Here is a 19,558-nt window from a genome sequence, read left to right as displayed (position 1 = left end):
TCACCGAGTCTTTCCTCTAGGTTTTTCTAGGTTTCCTCTAGGTTTTTTCTAGGTCCCATATATGCAATGGGGAAAACAAGGTAAATGAATCAACCCTCTTGGCTTACGATGTCCTGCGTGGCTGAAAACACTGACCAATTCAACAATTTGACACCAATCGGACAGGTGGGGTTACTGTTCTTGAAACTGAACTTGCCAGCGATCCATTCAAAACGATTTGGCTTTCATAAGGAAATCTAGGCCACCAAACGTTGACGTTACTAGGGGGACATGAACGCCCGAGATGTGCCACCGTCAGATGATCACGACACTCTGTGGTTGTCTTTTCTGTTCGACTCACTGTCTGTCTGTCTCTTTTTCGCCTTGTCCGATCCTGTGTTTGTTTTGTCCAGTGGAACACGATAAGGAGTTCCTCCCGGTCCGACGGCACCACCGAGAGTTCCGTTTCGACCTATCGCGTATTCCTGAGGGGGAGGCGGTCACCGCCGCGGAGTTCCGCATCTACAAAGACTTCGTCCACGAACGCTTCGACAACGAAACCTTCCGAATCAGTGTCTACCAGGTGCTTGAGGAACACAGTGACAGGTGAGGGAGTGCGTGTGCGTGCGTATGTGTGTAACTGGTTGCGTTCCCTCACTTCTGTTGTTTTAACGCTTGGCACGCAGAGTCGCTCCCAGAGCCCCGTGGAAGCTGCTGGTTGTGTAATTCATACTATGGAGAGGGCCTCAAAGTGACCCTTGGACTGGGGCCCTGCTCTCTGACCCATCCTTAAGAGTTCTATTGCCTGCACAGCTCCAAAGGGAACAACACTGGCATTTATCCCTTTGCCAACTGTATGTGTGTGTGTGTGTGTGTGTGAACCAATGCACTACGACACACTATCCAGGCTGTCGTTTGACCAGTTCTGGCCTGGGAGGAAATAATGTATACACGGACAGGGGATAGAATATCAGCATTAAACAGAGGAAACAGAGAAGAACGTCCCACTTTGGGACTGTGATCGTCATTTGGACCAGGATGGAAGAAAAACGGAAAACATTGAAGTTCTGCTCTCCTGTTTCTCTCCCTCTGTTTTTTTTCTTTCTCTCTTTCTCTGGCTCTCCCCTTAATTCCAGTATGTGATGGACAGTGTGTTCAGTATGAATGGAGTAGTCGTTTATAAAGCCATTATCGTCAATTAGGGAAATGAAGTGTTCTCCCGGGCCTTGCCATCTGGACCCTCCCTCCCTTTCTCTCCCACCCTCTCTGTTTGTCACTTTGATCCCGCTCCCTCAGTGTGCCTCAGTTATGTGCTTAACCATGCTTCACTCACTAAACTTTAGACAAACAAACGTCCTTGTCAGGTATTCAGGTGTGTGTGTGTGTGTGTGTGTGTGTGTCTGTGTGTGTGGGTCAGTGTACCGTTGTGATGTTGTATCATTGCATCAGTTGTTTGTTCACACGGACCCGCCCCCGGCTCAACTACAGGTGATGAAGTAAATACGCAGAGACTTTCAATACACGTGTAACACAATTCTCACGATTCTTTCCATTTTAAATGTTTTCCCTAAGTGCTGAAAACCAGATGATTTCCTGTTTAAAAAGGAAGATGAAGAACCAAATGGAACTCTGCAGGGGCTTTGGTGCAGGCAGAGCGAATAAACAAATATTGCGTTGGAAAAGTATGTTTCTAGCTATGATTCAGTAATGGTGTTTGGGCTGAAGACAGAAGGGATGATTTGTGCCCTAAAATGAATGACCAGTATGGAACTGGAGACAAACACAAGTGTCTTTCGGGGGAATTGAGAGGCAATGAACTGCAACTCCAATCCAGTCTGTGCAACAGTCCCAACCATACCCCGCCCCAAAACTCCACCCCCTTTTCTCTGAAGGCAGTGGAATGGGTCAACTGAGTTGTTCCGAGCGAAAAGCGCCTCACACATTGATTATGTTGGCAGCTGAAAAATCAGCCTTCTTCTTTAGTTAATCCAATCATGGATAATTCCAAAACAATTGGCTACTTGTGTCATTCTGCGTATATGTCTGGGTATGATTTTGCCTGTGTGTTTATTTGTGAATGTTTTCTCATAAGTGTGTGTGTGTTTCTCATCTAGGGAGTCGGACCTGTTTCTGTTGGACTCGCGGGTCATCTGGGCAGCGGAGGAGGGCTGGCTGGTGTTCGATGTCACAGTCACCAGTAACCACTGGGTGATAAACCCTGGACGCAATCTGGGGCTGCAGCTGGCTCTGGAGAGTACCACGGGTCAGTTGAAGAACCTCTTTAGGATCCTGGGCCCATATCCATACAGCGTGTAGGGCTGCTGAAGTAGGATCGAAACGGTTAAACTGATCCCAGGTCAGCTCTGCTACTCCAACGGATGAAGGGCCCTGGCCTGGACATTTACCGTCTCCAGTGTCCTCTAGCAAAGCCCAGTAGAGAGAGAGACAGAGAGAGAGAAAATAATGGAGAATACAGGCCCTCATCATCCCAGACAGGACCGATAACAATCAACTACATGTAGCCTAGATGGAATTCTAATGAGTCCATTGTCTCTTTGGCCACTCTGGGGCCGATCGTTATCAGGAGGGCACGATGTTCATCACTAAAAAGCTACGCCAACATCAATAGCAACAACAGCAATGTACACCGACGTCTCTAAGGAGACTGTTATCTAGCCCGGTGCAGACAGCTGGATGTTACCTTTCGTAGGTGGACAAAACAGATTCTTTCATGTCAGGGATGGCACGTGTTCGCGTGTGTGTCTCTGTGTGTGTGGAGAGGGGGTATGGGCAGGCGTGTGCTGGCAGGCACGGGGGACGTTCTGTCGCCACGGGCTGCCTGCTACCTGAGTCCGCCTCGGCAACGTGATCACAGGCACATTCCTGCAAGGGAACATCACACGCATACGCTGTCCCTCACACACGCGCAAAAACGCACGCACACATGCATAAACACACCCTACACACCAGCGGGTCCATCGGGGAGAGAGTGTTTCCCTTTGATGTCTGACACTGCTTCGGTGCTTGACATTTCCGAGGAGAGAGGCAGAGAGCAGGGGGTGGGAATTCAGAGAGGAAAACCTCGTATTTGGGAAAACATCAATTTCAGGATTACACCGACCAAAGAAATGGTTCTCATTAAAGACTGACTGGACCACACGCACTTGGAGATACACAGCATGGCGAACGCACAAACAAACACGCCAGTGTGAGCCTTTGTCGTAACTTGGACCCTCTTTGTCTCCCTCTGCAGGTGAGAGCGTGAACCCACGGGTGGCGGGGCTCATCGGCCGCAGCGGCCCTCAGAACAAGCAGCCGTTCATGGTGGCCTTCTTCAAAGCCACCGAGGTGCACCTGCGCAGCATACGCTCGGCGCCGGCTGGCACCAAACAGCGCAACGCCAACCGCTCCAAAGGAGCCAACAAGAGCCAGGAAGCACTCCGGGTGGCCAACGTCGCAGGTACTGGGGACAAGGATACGGCCGGCCATGCATATTCGAGGACCGGCCCGGTTGGCTCTGTATACGAAAGGCCTTTCTTGTGAATGTAGGGAAGAAGGAATGCTTACTCTCCGAAACGTCTGTTGTGGGGAGGGGGGGGGGGGGGGGCGCAGCGGCGGACTGTTGCATCGCGAAGTACGGGAGGGCTGTTTCTGCTGTGATCTGAAACATTAGACCATAATGCCTTGGCTTCAAATAGCCCCGTTCGCCGCTGTGTTTATTTACACAGGCCTTACGGAGTGGACCGGTCCGAGCCAAGAACCCGGTGCTGAGCAAAGGCAGGGCCCGCGTTTATGGCAGAGTACATCTGCACTGCAAGTGTGTGTGTGTGTGTGTGTATGCGTGGGGGCTGGGTGGATGTGCGAGGGAGGGGTCCTGCCCGGCACACATGGTCCAAGCGGGCCTTCTTGGAACGTCAGTCCTTTTTTTTAAAAGAGCTGATGAGAACCAGTCGTTCCTGATCATTCCCAATCCCAGCAACTGACTGGGACAAATGTATGTTCCACCCCTGGAGGGAGGGAGGGAGGGAGCAGCTAGAGGAGGAAGAGATGGGTTCAAGCTCTTTGTTCTCCGTCAGGTGTTCCAAAGCAGCCTGAGGGTCAGGGTCACTTGGACGGGAAAGGTTTTGGGCCGGGGTACATAGACTAATTTTACCGTAAGGCTGTATGTTTCCACACAGTAATATTGTTACGCTTCCCACGTCTCTCTCTGTCTCTGTCTGTCTCTCTCTGTCTCTGTCTGTCTCTCTCTGTCTCTCTCTGTCTCTCTCTCTCTCTGTCCCTCTCTGTCTCTGTCTGTCTCTCTCTCTCTGTCTCTCTCACTCTATCTCTCTGTCTCTCTGTCCCTGTCTGTCTCTGTCTCTGTCTCTCTCTCTCTGTCTCTCTCTCTCTCTCTCTGTCTCTCTCTCAGAGAACAGCAGTGCTGATCAGAAGCAGGCTTGTAAGAAACATGAACTCTACGTCAGCTTCAGAGACCTGGGGTGGCAGGTACCGAACACACCCCACACATTCCTCTGTCTCTCCCCTCCCTTCATCACCTCTCCTGTTCGTCAATTTTCGTTCCTCTCTCTGTCTCTTCCTCCTTCTCTCCCTTTCCCCTATCCCTCCTCCCACTTTCATCTCTCCCTCCCTCCTTCTCTCCCTCCATAGCTCTTATTTTTGTCTCACTCCCCCTCTAGTCCCTATTTCACCCTCTGTCTTCTTCGTTGTCCTCCTTCATGTCCTGAGTGATTTATAGGCCTTACAGGGGCTTTTTGTCCATGAGATCCAATATAAAAGCTGGTTAAACAGGGGAGAGGTACAGTCATGTAGCCAACAGTGAAATACCAACTCTGTGTTTAGAACCAGGAAGCTGGTTGTTACTAAATATACCATGGTTGGAGGGACTGGATCACATGCAGATCACGGGATCTGTCTCACTATCTTTCTTTCTCCTCCCCTCTCTATCTCTCTCTCTCTTCAACCCCCATCTCCCCCCCGTCTCAGGACTGGATCATCGCGCCGGAGGGCTATGCGGCGTACTATTGTGAGGGAGAGTGTGCCTTCCCTCTCAACTCTTACATGAACGCTACTAACCACGCCATCGTTCAGACTCTAGTGAGTATTTTGATTTCATCTTTATTTATACAGGGAAATCAAGCTGAGACCAAGGTCTCATTTACAGTTGAGCCCTGTATTATAGCAGTGTAAAATAAAAATTGCATTGTAAATGCAAGTAAAAAACAGCTGGTTAGAGTCAGTCTTCTTAATTTAATATGGACATTTATTTACAGTATCATACAACTGCCATTGTGTCACAAAATAATGTTAAATGTTTAGCAAATACACCAAAGTTTTGACTTTAATCACTGTCAAGCAGCAGTTTACATTTCAAAAGACACTCATTATGAAAACAATATACATTTTAACACAGTATCATGAATGCCATTCCTCTCAGTAAAAGTACTTCAAATAAACAACTAAACAAAATAAACACATGACATGAAACAGTACAAATATGGATATGTATCAGTTAGATGCATTTTGTATTTAAGACATTAAAATATTTGAAAATAGCCAAAATTGAATATGTAAATATTTGTATGAAATATATGGCCATACATTACATATAATACATACAATGCATATATAAGTATATGTTTAAAAAAATATAGGCATATATTAAAAATATATGTCTTCTAAATATATGTCGATATATAATACTTCCGTGTGGGATCAACCAATGTCAGGCCATTCTAAAAGTCAAGGAGTCCCAGCCAGTCGAGGTGTATAAGAGACAAGGGAGTAACCTCCAGGAAGGAACCAGATGATTGATACCCTCTCTTTCCTCATTCCTTCAGTTGGTGCTGGAGAGTGTCCACACAAAGACAAATGCTCTGAAAAGTTCGGAGTTGTTGATTCCACTTTTTTGACTTGACGTTGCCTCCCCCTGCAGGTTCATCTGATAAACCCGGACACCATTCCCAAACCCTGCTGTGCCCCCACCCAGCTCCATGCTATCTCAGTGCTTTACTTTGATGACAGCTCCAACGTCATCCTCAAGAAATACCGGAACATGGTGGTCCGAGCCTGTGGCTGCCATTAAAAAACAGACCTTGACACCCTCATGCACGCACACACACACACACACACACACCAATCTGTATACAAACACACATATGCATTTACAGTCAATATCCCACAACGCAGGTCACTATTATCTAGAGACTCTAGACTTTCTTCCTTAGATTCACATGAATGGATATAAGAATGGACTACATATCCCAGAGTGCCTTGCTGAATTGGCGTTTACCAAGGACAGTATACGAGGACTGGACAGACAATCATGTGCTTTCTACTGTGTATGAGACATTTCAAGCAGTGATTGTATATTAAAACACAGTCAACAACAATTCAATGTTTTAGTGTAGTTAAAACTTTTGTTAGTTTGTAGTTGTTTTTATTTTTATTTTTTTTTAATGACTGAAAGGCCTAGGCTACAGGAAGTGTGGATGATCTTTGGACTCCTCATGTACAATACTGTGTAAATAGTTTTTCAAAACAAAGAGAATTGTATTTATTTCCTGGTCTTGGGAATGTTAAGCGTAGGTTCAAGGTTTCTCCTGTTTACTCCAGTGTATATAAGCACAAACAGTACGTTAAGCAGCTATTTACCCACTCTCTCTCTCTCTTTCCCTCTTTCCACCTCCCTCTGTCTCGTTCCCCCTCCCTTTCTCCCTCTCTGTCTCCCTTTCTCGTTCTGGTTCTGACCATGCTACTCCAGAAATTGTTTTCACCTACACAGTTACAGTGTTAACCCTGTCATCAGTATGTGCCTTTTCAAACCGCTTTGTCATTGGAGATGGACCTTTCCCTATCCCAAATATTGTCGTAGACTACATCACAGTTACTTTTTTCATAAGCTAGTATTTTCAAATGCTAATGAAAAGTAACAAACAAGCCACTGTGACGCAATAATAGCTTTCCAAAAAACAACAGGAAGAGAAAAAGATGGGAGACAGAGAGCGAAAGTGAGAGAGATGGGTACACTTACATTGATCATCAATGTGTCATATGCCAGGTACTTTAGGATGGTCTGTTGTGCTATATTCTGCTGAACAGTCTGGTGTCTATCTCTTCCTTATTGAAGAGGACTATTTATTGAGATGTGAGGCTGGTGTTCTTTGCCAATGCAGCATTTTGTTCATTCAAAACAGTCTTTGTTTTTTCTGCAAAACAGGTTCAATAAAATAGGAAGAAGCATCTCTGACTGTGTGGAAGTAGATTACTTTCCCCAGCACACTCCTACAGAATGTCCAAACGATTTAACAAGTAGTAAAATGTATTTATTCATTTATATATTTTATACCAATCCCTTAATATTTTACACCAATGGTACTGAGTTTTATGTTGTATATTTTGCAATGTATTATTTGTTAAATTAGCATATGTTGTTATATTATACATATATAGTATGTGACAAGGCCTCAGAGAAGGGCCGGGATTAGTACAGACACCTGTGACATTTTAAAGCACTCCACTAGATCAGATGGATTACAGTTATTGAAAAATACCTACATACATACTGATCGTTTACTGAATGTTTCCATCAATGCTCCTGCTTCTCCTTTACTTCACCCCTCGCTCCTCTCCCCTCCCTGTTTTCCTCTCTTCTCTCTCTCTCCTCTCTCCTCTCTGCCCTCTCCATTTGATCTTCTCCAGCATAATGTTTAGTACATGGACTGCCGTGGATTAGAACTCTTTTCTATCCGAAGAGTTCCTAATTCAGCTACATTTCAGCCATTGTGTATGCACGTGTGTGTGTGAGAGTTTCCAAACCTTTTTCAGTTCCTGTAACACCAACAGAATTTTGCTCGGGTCTGAGTACCCCTGAAGTACCCCTCATGTTAATTTTACTAGTAAGCCTATGGTGTCAAGAGTGTTCTCAAGTACCCCCTGTTGATAGGCCAAGTACCCCCAGGGGTCCTTGTACCACTATAATATACTGTCATTGTGTGTGTACAAGTATTTGTGTATGCGTCACAGTTTGTTTCATGCCAAAAAACTGATTGGCAGTTTTTCAGTGTTTTTGCCATTTCCTACATCAAACCAATAGTTACAGCAACCACAGAGGTCAGGGGTCACTAAAGTGGTAATGCAATTTAAAGCCCTCCGCACCCCTGCTCCTTCTTCAGGTTTCAACAGCCTTGAGCCCCATGCCCCCCACCCCAACCTTGACCCTAAACCCTGCCTGTATTCAGCCCTCATCAACCATCCAGATTTGACCCCAGCAGCCCTGCCAAAAATCCTACCCCTGTAGACAGGAATGAAGGATCTGTATAACAGCCCATCCTTCACCACCTCTCCTGCTGACTTCCTCCTGGTGTCACATTGTTTTATATCCCCACAGGCTCCACTGTTACCTCAGCACACTGACAAAAACAAGGAAGACTGGGGTTTATTTGCTCCCTCCAGAGCCTGACACTTGACGACAACGCCCCCCCCCCTTGTTTTACATAAAAATTGACATGATGTTTCAGTTGACGTTGACGTCAGGCAAGTGAGGGTTGTGGGCTGGAATTTCGAGATATTTGCTTGCAGCAGCTTGACCTTGACTCATTCCCTCTGTTGGGTTCCTGCTCTGCAATCTGTTATCTAACAGCAAGGGTTTTAATAGGTGCATATATTTCTTTACTGACACATTTGGTGATTTCTATAGTAATTTCCATTTAAATTTGCATAAGTAATATTTTTTTCTTGTTTTTTCTTGTTTTCTTCCACAAACCCATAGCGACACCTCTCAAACTTTGACTTCCTCAAATGATCTAGCACCTCGAGTTTTGTTTGTTAACTTTTAGAAAACAGATCTTAGTACTGATGCTCTTAAGTTGGGGAAAGACAAAGGATGACCTGCCCTCTGGTGGTGAAGATTAAATGTGTGTATGTGAACATGTTATCCATGTGTTATCCATGTGTTATCCATGTGTACAGATACTAAAACCTATAAAATCGGTTCCTCACAAGGATGTCTGTCTGATCCCCAGTGGCTCAGGGTTAGGATAAAAGGTATACTTTGGCATAGTGTTAGAATTAGGGTTAATTTTAGGTTTAAACATTACCAGTTAGGGATAGACATTAAGACTTGGGTTGGGTTAAGTTTATGATAAGGCTTAGGTTTAGGGTTGGAAGATACCTTTCTGTGTGTGGTTGTATGTGTACTGTATGGGTGTGTGTGCACCTTTAAATGGATCACCTATTTATTTTATGAACAAAATTATAAATACACTGTACATTCACAACTTGATTCCCACTATCGGTTTTACATTTTAATTTAAGAAATGCAAGTACTGAGACATGCATGGGCAAAATAGTGTAGGAAATCTGTACAATGTCAGAAGGCATTACATCTCTATTGGTCAAAAGTATTGAATTTGCTCTGTAAATGACTTGTAATTATTTGCTTAGTTAGCATCCCAAGATCAATTTATCTTGTCACCACTGTGGTTTATAGGAAACCTAGCCTATATAGCAGACAGAGAAACCAAACACAGCCACACATATACACAAACACACAGACACAAACACATATAGTTGGCATTAACTTCCCCAAGGCATCCTAACATGAATGCAAAATCACACGTTGTTGTCAGGCAAGTGAGGGCGCACACACCTCAATGAAGGAAGGGTATACTCCCAGCCTGTGAGCATGAAGCAACATGTCATGTGTTGGCATTAGGGGCCATTTTGGGTTGAGGGGTGTAACCGCAATCTGATAACACGTTTTCCAGTGTTGACTGAAGGGGAAATCCCCGTTTTTTTTCAAGTTCTCTGTTCTCTATTCCTCTGCTGGGGGTGGTGAGGCACAGGGACTTAAATGGATAGTTGATAGCCTTTAATCGCCCCCCTCTCTTTGTGGATGCGTTTTTATTATTTATTATAACTTCCAATTACGAAAATCCACGCTCTATGTCCGTCCTGTTACAACACATTCATAAAATAAACGGATGTTGTTGGAGTTATTAATTTTGAAAGACTCCGCGTTTCTATGAAAAGGGGAAAGGAAAGCACAGGCCAGTCAGGGAGAAAAATAACTATATGACTAAGAATAAAGAGACTAAATTGTATTGCTTCATATCATCATATAATTTTGATACTGGTTTTAATGTCATGCAGTAGGTTTATTTCATCACGACTACATGGGGATATTTCTTGTTAATCCAATTAATAAACAGGTAAAATTTACAGGTATTTCCTGGATTTCCTTGCATTTTATTGTCACATTGTGTGTAACCCCGCCTCGTTTTCACTGCAACTTCACACCCCCTGCACTCATTGCGATACATGCGAGTCCTCAAATCTCTTTGGAAACCGAAAGTATGCCCTCTCCCACTTCTTTCTTTCATTTTCATTTTTAAGACGCTCCGATAATGCGCTATCAACTTTTTTGGGTGCATTTGCTTTTTTTATTCGGCCGTGTACTTTCAATTAACAATAACAATATTACGTAGCCTTACTTTCGTCATACTTATTTTCGTTACATTTGTGTTCCAAGCTTTATGTCTATGTATGTGTTTATTATACACGTGCAAACTGCGATCTGTTCGTGAATAGGCCGAACAAAATTAAGTTTACATTTTTGTTGGGAGTAAGATATTTGTTTAATGTGTTTTTTCAAGATGGATGAGGCAGTCAAGAACATGCGTCTGAGAGAGTGGATGATAGCGCAGATAGACAGCAGAAGTTACGCTGGACTCACCTGGGAGAACGAGGACAAAACTATGTTCAGGATCCCATGGAAACACGCGGCAAAACAAGACTATATTCTAAATGAAGATGCAGCACTATTCAAGGTTCAAATGTTTATACATTTCGTCCATTGTATTCTACTGAAATTGTAATAAATCATGAAAGAAAACCTAGGTGGTGTTTTGTGGCAATATACCTATGTATCGTTTACGTAGAAATATAGTGATTTCGGCCAATACAGCGTAGCCTAATATTAAGGACAATAAAACATTTAATATATTTTTAGTCATTCATGCATTGCTTTGAATGTCCATGTGGACATTGTATATGCTTTCACTGTTCATTAGTCACAAAATCAGTATTTTGTATATGGCAACATGCGCCCAATCTTTATTAATGTTGTATGCGTGCGTGTGTTTGTGTCTGTATGTATGTATGTGTGTGTGAAACACTAATTTGTATCAGGCATGGGCAGTGTATAAAGGGAAGTATCGGGAGGGAAGCGACAAGGCAGACCCCACCACTTGGAAGACGCGTCTTCGCTGTGCCCTGAACAAGAGCACTGACTTCCAGGAGGTCCCAGACCGTAGCCAGCTGGACATCTCAGAGCCCTACAAAGTCTATCGCATCCAGGCTGAGACGGAGACAGTCCGAGACTCAGGTACTGACAGAACGTTAGAGTTCTCTCCTCTGTCCTGCCAATCCAGAGAGCTCAGAGCCCATTATGGGTTTAAAGTGTGACGGTTTACCCTACACACGTCTCTCTCAGAATCACCTCGGACGGAGAGTAAGGTGATCGTTCGGGCCACCCACCCGGTCGCTCCGCAGAGGAACACCCACAATCCACAGGTAACTCATCAGATTGGCGTACAGTGCTGTACAGCCTAACAGGTGCATAGCTGCCGCCACCTAGAGGACAACATTGGTGCTGACTACGTAGCATCATGTATCCACATTGGTGGTGAACATCCCAAGCACGTCTGGTGATTTGCCGTGAATTTTTGTCTCTCCTCAGTTTGGCTGCCATAGGGAATCGGAGGCCAGGGAGGCGGGAGTCCACGCTGGCGGTAGGTGTCACTCTCCAGGTACTTGTGACTGGCGGCTGAATAACTGTACAGTGCCGATTCTTGCATTGTGTGTGTTCTCTCCTATCCAGAGGGTGTGGTGGGGGATCACGTTTATTATTGGCCCAGCACAGGTAGTCCTCAGAGGGGCAGCTCCGTTCCCCTCTCCCTAGTCAACCCTATGACCTTGATTTCTGGTAAGAAAATGGGAGGGCTTTGGATGTGTTGGTTATTTGGGTGTTAATTCTGGACTGATGCATTTATTTTTGCGATTCTTTGTGTGTGTGTGTATGTGTGTCCGTTTGTGTCCAGACTTGTCTGTTCGGGTGTGTCTGTTCTACCAGGGCCAGCTGGTTGTGGACGTGACCACCAGCACCCCAGATGGCTGTTTCATCCTGCACGGTCATGTACCCGTCGGGAATGAAAGGATTTATGGCCCCTGCTCAGCCCAGCAGGTCTTCTTCCCGCCACCGGGGGTCGTCCCCCTCCCCCCCGGTATCGCTGATGCAATGGGCCGCTTGCTTGGCCACCTGGAGAGGGGTGTCCTGGTGTGGGTGGCTCCAGACGGGGTGTTTATCAAGCGGTTCTGCCAGGGCAGGGTGTACTGGAAAGGACCTTTGGCCCGGCACACGGACAGGCCCAACAAGCTGGAAAGAGACAAAACCTGCAAGCTGCTGGACATACCCGTGTTCTTGAAAGGTACGGGGGGGGGACTTTGGTGCGGCTTTGGTCGAGGAAACACGTGGGATGTGGCGTTAAACCTAATGCCCTGACCTCCATCCCTCCCCTAATTTTTTCACAGAGCTCCAGGACTACCTCCAGGGGACGGGACCCAAGCCTCAATATGAGATTGACCTCTGCTTTGGGGAGGAGTTTCCGGATGCCAGCCAACCGAGAAGCAGGAAGCTGATCATTGCACAGGTGGCTAATGGTTTTGGAGTTGTGAGGTGGATAAACGTGTGTGTTTAGTGATACGGTGGATAAATGTGTGTGGGTAGGGACACGATGGATAAACGTGTGTGGGTAGCGACACAAGGAATAAACGTGTGTAGATAGTGACACGAGGGATAAACGTGTGTGTTTAGTGATACGGTGGATAAACTTGTGTGGGTAGTGACACGAGCAACTTACAGTTAGTGCTTTTGTCTTATGGTGGTTAGCTGAGACAACCATAGCAGGTGTGAAAGTAAGCTGGCACAGTTTGGGATGGTGTCCTGGCAAAAATAGTGTTGGTATGCCACACCAGGAAAATGTGAGCCTATATCAATGACTTAAATGAAACGCAGACCGGGCCATTGTTTATCATGAGTGCATTATCAGCTTTTTTGAAAACTTGCAAGTTGGTTTAAAATGGGCAGCCTTCGCTGCAAAATGCGCAAAAAAACACTTGACTGCCAATGACAGTCGTCCTGTCATTTAATTACATTTGTCCTTTTTTTTTAACAGCTGGCCCTTTTCATACTCTAAGGTTTTTGAACTCTGAAATGATTTTGATACCGGATAAACGTGTGTGGGTAGTGACACAAGGTTATAAACATGTGTTGGTAATGACATGAGGGATAAATGTGTGTGGGTAGTGACACAAGGGATAAACGTGTGTGGGTAGTGACACGAGGGATAAACGTGTGTGGGTAGTGACACGAGGGATAAACGTGTGTGGGTAGTGACTCGAGGGATAAACGTGTGTGGGTAGTGACACGAGGGATAAATGTGTGTGGGTAGTGACACAAGGGATAAACGTGTGTGGGTAGTGACACGAGGGATAAACGTGTGTGGGTAGTGACTCGAGGGATAAACGTGTGTGGGTAGTGACACGAGGGATAAAAGTGTGTGGGTAAGTACAAAAGGGATAAATGTGTGTGGGTAGTGACACAGTGGATTAACGTGTGTGGGTAGTGACACGAGGGATAAATGTGTGTTGGTAGTGACACAGTGGATTAACGTGTGTGGGTAGTGACATGGTGGATAAACGTGTTTGGGAAGTGACACGAGGGATAAACTTGTTTGGGTATCAACATGGTGGATAAACGTGTGTGGGTAGTGACATGGTGGATAAACGTGTGGGTAGTGACACGGTGGATTAACGTGTGTGGGTAGTGACCCGGTGGATGAACTTGTGTGGGTAGTGACACGGTGGATTAACGTGTGTGGGTAGTGACACGAGTGATAAATGTATGTGGGTAGTGACACGAGGGGATAAATGTATGTGGGTAGTGACACAGTGGTTTAACGTGTGTGGGTAGTGACACAAGGGATAAACGTGTGTTGGTAGTGACAGTGTATTAACGTGTTTGGGAAGTGACACGAGGGATAAACGTGTTTGGGTATCAACACGGTGGACAAACGTGTGTGGGTAGTGATACGGTGAATAAACGTGTGTGGGTAGTGACATGAGGGATAAACGTGTGTGGGTAGTGAAATGGTGGATAAACGTGTGTGGGTACTGACACGAGGGATAAACATGTGTGGGTAGTGACACGGAGGATAAACTTGTGTGGGTAGTGACACAGTGGATTAACGTGTGTGGGTAGTGACACGGTGGATAAACTTGTGTTAGTAGTCACACAGTGGATTAACGTGTGTGGGTAGTGACACGAGGGATAAAAGTGTGTGGGTAGTGACACAAGGGATAAATGTGTGTGGGTAGTGACACAGTGGATTAACGTGTGTAGGTAGTGACATTGTGGATAAACGTGTGTGGGCAGTGACACGAGGGATAAACGTGTGTTGGTAGTGACACTGTGTATTAACGTGTTTGGGAAGTGACACGAGGGATAAATGTGTTTGGGTATCAACACGGTGGATAAACGTGTGTGGGTAGTGACACAGTGGATTAACGTGTGTGGGTAGTGACACGGTGGATAAACGTGTGTGGGTAGTCACAGGGTGGATTAACATGTGTGGGTAGTGACACGTGGGATAAACGTGTCTGGGTAGTGACACAGTGGATAAACGTGTGTGGGTAGTGACACAAGAGCAACTTACAGTTAGTGCTTTTGTCTTATGGTGGTTAGCTGAGACAACCATAGCAGGTGTGAAAGTAAGATGGCACAGTTTGAGATGGTTTCCTGGCAAAAATAGTGTTGGTATGCCACACCAGGAAAATGTGAGCCTATTTCAATGACTTAAATGAAACTCAGACCAGGCCATTGTTTATCATGAGTGAATTATCAGCTTTTTTGAAAACTTGCAAGTTGGTTTAAAATGGGAAGCCTTCACTTCCACGAGGGATAAACTTGTGTGGGTAGTGACACGAGGGATAAATGTGTGTGGGTAGTGACACAAGGGATAAACGTGTGTGGGTAGTGACACGAGGGATAAACGTGTGTGGGTAGTGACACGAGGGATAAACGTGTGTGGGTAGTGACACGAGGGATAAAAGTGTGTGGGTAAGTACAAAAGGGATAAATGTGTGTGGGTAGTGACACAGTGGATTAACGTGTGTGGGTAGTGACACGTGGGATAAATGTATGTGGGTAGTGACACAGTGGATTAACGTGTGTGGGTAGTGACATGGTGGATAAACGTGTGTGGGTAGTGACACGAGGGATAAACGTGTGTTGGTAGTGACACGGTGTATTAACGTTTTTGGGAAGTGACACGAGGGATAAACGTGTTTGGGTATCAACATGGTGGATAAACGTGTGTGGGTAGTGACATGGTGGATAAACGTGTGTGGGTAGTGACACGAGGGATAAATGTGTGTTGGTAGTGACATGAGGGATAAACGTGTGTGGGTAGTGACACGAGGGATAAACGTGTGGGTAGTGACACAGTGGTTTAACGTGTGTGGGTAGTGACCTGGTGGATAAACTGGTGTGGGTAGTGACACGGTGGATTAACGTGTGTGGGTAGTGACACGAGGGATAAATGTATGTGGGTAGTGACACGAGGGATAAATGTATGTGGGTAGTGGCACAGTGGTTTAACGTGTGTGGGTAGTGACACGAGGGATAAACGTGTGTTGGTAGTGACAGTGTATTAACGTGTTTAGGTAGTGACACGAGGGATAAACGTGTTTGGGTATCAACATGGTGGATAAACGTGTGTGGGTAGTCACACGGTGGATTAACATGTGTGGGTAGTGACACGTGGGATAAACATGTCTGGGTAGTGACACGGTGGATAAACGTGTGTGGGTAGTGACACAAGAGCAACTTACAGTTAGTGCTTTTGTCTTATGGTGGTTAGCTGAGACAACCATAGCAGGTGTGAAAGTAAGATGGCACAGATTGGGATGGTTTCCTGGCAAAAATAGTGTTGGTATGCCACACCAGGAAAATGTGAGCCTATTTCAATGACTTAAATGAAACTCAGACCAGGCCATTGTTTATCATGAGTGCATTATCAGCTTTTTTGAAAACTTGCAAGTTGGTTTAAAATGGGAAGCCTTCGCTGCAAAATGCGCAAAAAAACACTTGACTGCCAATGACAGTTGTTCTGTCATTTAATTACATTTGTCCTTTTTTTTTAACAGCTGGCCCTTTTCATACTCTAAGGTTCTTGAACGCTGAAATGATTTTGAGACCAGATAAACGTGTGTGGGTAGTGACACGAGGTTATAAACATGTGTTGGTAATGACATGAGGGATAAACGTGTGTGGGTAGTGACACGAGGGATAAACTTGTGTGGGTAGTAACACGAGGGATAAACTTGTGTGGGTAGTGACACGAGGGATAAATGTGTGTGGGTAGTGACATGGTGGATTAACTTGTGTGGGTAGTGACACGGTGGATAAACGTGTGTGGGTAGTGACACAAGGGATAAACGTGTATGGGTAGTGACACAAGGGATAAATGTGTGTGGGTAGTGACACGAGGGATAAATGTGTGTGGGTAGTGACACAGTGGATTAACGTGTGTGGGTAGTGACATGGTGGATAAACGTGTGTGGGTAGTGACATGTTAGATTAACGTGTGTGGATAGTGACATGGTGGATAAATGTGTATGGCTAGTGACACAGTGGATAAACTTGTGGGTAGTGATATGGTGGATGAATGTGTGTGGGTAGTGACACGTTGGATTAACGTGTGTGGGTAATGACACGAGGGATAAACATGTGTGGGTAGTGACACGAGGGATAAACGTGTGTTGGTAGTGACACGGTGGATAAACTTGTGTTGGTAGTGACAAGGTGGATTAACGTGTGTGGGTAGTGACACGGTGGATAAACATGTATGGGTAGTGACAAGAGGGATAAACGTGTCTGGGTAGTGACACAAGGGATAAATGTGTGTGGGTAGTGACACAAGTGATAAATGTGTGTGGGTAGTGACACAGTGGATTAACGTGTGTGGGTAGTGACATGGTGGATAAACGTGTGTGGGTAGTGACATGTTAGATTAACGTGTGTGGATAGTGACATGGTGGATAAATGTGTATGGCTAGTGACACAGTGGATAAACTTGTGGGTAGTGATATGGTGGATAAATGTGTGTGGGTAGTGACACGTTGGATTAACGTGTGTGGGTAATGACACGAGGGATAAACATGTGTGGGTAGTCACATGGTGGATTAACGTGTCAGGGTAGTGATACGGTGGATAAACGTGTATGGGTAGTGACACGAGGGATAAACGTGTGTGGGTACTGACACGAGGGATAAACGTGTGTGGGTACTGACACGAGGGATAAATGTGTATGGGTACTGACACGAGGGATAAATGTGTATGGGTACTGACACGAAGGATAAACGTGTGTGGGTAGTGATACGGTGGATAAATACTTTCACCCCTTAGTCATGTTAAGTACATTTTCCTCAATATAGCTATCAGCTAGCTTCTTAGTACTCATTTAGTGGGTCCTATTAGGCCTCAAGTGTACCCCTGATTCCCAGCCTTTTTTGGTTACTATACCACCAATAGCCTGGAATACCCCTGACGTGTTCATTTACCAGTAAGCCTATGATCTCATGAGTCTTCTCAAGTACACCCTGTTGATTGGCCAAGTACCCCTTGGGGCCTAGTCCCCCTGGTTGGGAACCACTGCTATACACTATGTTAACTTTGTAATGATGTTTCAGTCTATAGATTGTTATTATATTGACATAAAGTATTCATGAAAAGCAAAACAAAAATATTTGTTTTTTAACTGTCAATCCTCCTAAGCAGTTAACTGCAGATTTTGCAGCTTCCAGCAGAGGTCCTTGTAGTGACAGTCAGACACCATCTTCCTTTGTGTGTGCGTGTGTGTATGTGTGGGTGGGTGTTTAGGTAGTGCCACTGTTTGCTGTCAACCTACTGCAGAGGTGCCAGACGTCGTGGACAGAGGAAAGACCCCACCATCACACACAAGACCATGGCGGTGGTGTCACAGGGTCAACCCCGCCCCTTCTCCCAGTGCTAAGGAACCCTGGAGCTCCTTCTGAGTAACCCTGCTGGAGGATCCCCTGTCCACCTAGCCAGCCAAGACTAGGTGTGAGTGGGCACAATGGGGTCAGTAGAATGGATAAAACCAAAGAACAAATCAACATGACGTGGAGAGAAAGGTGTGTTTGGAACTGATATGTCCAGCGGAGTTGACTTCACTTACAGCTATTTATTGTTTTGCCTTGACAAATGTAATCTACAAAGAAAAATATAATAACATTGCCATGTCGATTTCTTTTGTCAGCATGATTTTCATTTACTATTAATGTGTTGTGTGACAATGTTTGTACAGTATCTTGAAAAATGTGAACAGTTGATTCTTCTTCCTCCATTTACCTCATAATCAATATGTGATTGAAATTAAATGTGCAAGCAGACTAGTAACTGTACACAGGTGCTGGTCATGAAATTAGAATATCATCAAAAAGTTGATTTATTTCAGTAATTCCATTTAAAAAGTGAAACTTGAATATTATATTCATTCATTACACACAGACTGATTATTTATTTTAATTGTGATGATTATAACTGACAACTAATGAAAATCCCAAATTCAGTATCTCTGAAAATTAGAATATTACTGAAGACCAATACAAAAAAAAACATTTTTAGAAATGTTGGCCAACTGAAAAGTATGAACATGAAAAGTAGGAGCATGTACAGCACTCAATACTTAGTTGGGGCTCCTTTTGCCTGAATTACTGCAGCAATGCGGCGTGGCATGGAATCGATCAGTCTGTGGCACTGCTCAGGTGTTACGAGAGCCCAGGTTGCTCTAATAGTGGCCTTCAGCTCTTCTGCATTGTTGGGTCTGGTGTATCGCATTTTCCTCTTCACAATACCCCATAGATTTTCTATAGGGTTAAGGTCAGGTGTGTTTGCTGGCCAATTAAGAACATGGATACCATGGTCCTTAGACCAGGTACTGGTAGCTTTGGCACTGTGTGCAGGTGCCAAGTCCTGTTGGAAAATGAAATCTGCATCTCCATAAAGTTGGTCAGCAGCAGGAAGCATGAAGTGCTCTAAAACGTCCCCATCACTGACTGTGGAAACTTTACACTGGACTTCAAGCAACGTGGATTCTGTGCCTCTCCTCTCTTCCTCCAGACTCTGGGACCTTGATTTCCAAAGGAAATGGTAAATTTACTTTCATCAGAGAACATAACTTTGGACCACTCAGCAGCAGTCCAGTCCTTTTTGTCTTTAGCCCAGGCGAGACTGGATTGACACAAGGAAAGCGACAGCTGAAACCCATGTCTTGCATACGTCTGTGCATGGTGGTTCTTGAAGCACTGACTCCAGCTGCAGTCCACTCTTTGTGAATCTCCCCCACATTTTTGAATGATTTTTGTTTCACAATCCTCTCCAGGGTGTGGTTATCCCTATTGCTTGTACACTTTTTTCTACCACATCTTTTCCTTCCCT

At 45.0% G+C, this 19,558-nt stretch overlaps 2 protein-coding genes across 2 annotated transcripts in view; both read left to right on the top strand.

Annotated features, from left to right (window-relative positions):
- Window positions 1-8,909, top strand: part of bmp7b (bone morphogenetic protein 7b) — a 32,581-nt gene extending 23,672 nt beyond the window's left edge. Inside the window, exons 2-7 of the mRNA XM_010905017.3 lie at window positions 393-585; window positions 2,094-2,242; window positions 3,233-3,439; window positions 4,388-4,464; window positions 4,963-5,073; window positions 5,912-8,909. Coding sequence (XP_010903319.1) covers window positions 393-585; window positions 2,094-2,242; window positions 3,233-3,439; window positions 4,388-4,464; window positions 4,963-5,073; window positions 5,912-6,061 — 887 coding nt within the window. The 3' untranslated portion in view covers window positions 6,062-8,909. The remainder of the gene's footprint in view (window positions 1-392; window positions 586-2,093; window positions 2,243-3,232; window positions 3,440-4,387; window positions 4,465-4,962; window positions 5,074-5,911) is intronic.
- Window positions 8,910-10,273: 1,364 nt separating this feature from the next.
- Window positions 10,274-18,569, top strand: irf10 (interferon regulatory factor 10). The gene is given in 10 exon segments (XM_034295719.1): window positions 10,274-10,329; window positions 10,632-10,805; window positions 11,167-11,362; window positions 11,471-11,550; window positions 11,717-11,768; window positions 11,858-11,962; window positions 12,078-12,464; window positions 12,568-12,686; window positions 17,978-18,051; window positions 18,053-18,569. Coding segments are annotated over 10 exon segments (1,278 nt in total). The 5' UTR covers window positions 10,274-10,296; the 3' UTR covers window positions 18,111-18,569.
- Window positions 18,570-19,558: the final 989 nt, after the last annotated feature.

Source organism: Esox lucius, chromosome 12, assembly GCF_011004845.1.
Source record: "Esox lucius isolate fEsoLuc1 chromosome 12, fEsoLuc1.pri, whole genome shotgun sequence".
In the NCBI taxonomy this organism is placed as follows: domain Eukaryota; kingdom Metazoa; phylum Chordata; class Actinopteri; order Esociformes; family Esocidae; genus Esox; species Esox lucius.
The sequence above is the reverse complement of the archived record's forward strand: the minus strand, read 5'-3'. Positions and strand labels throughout refer to the sequence as shown.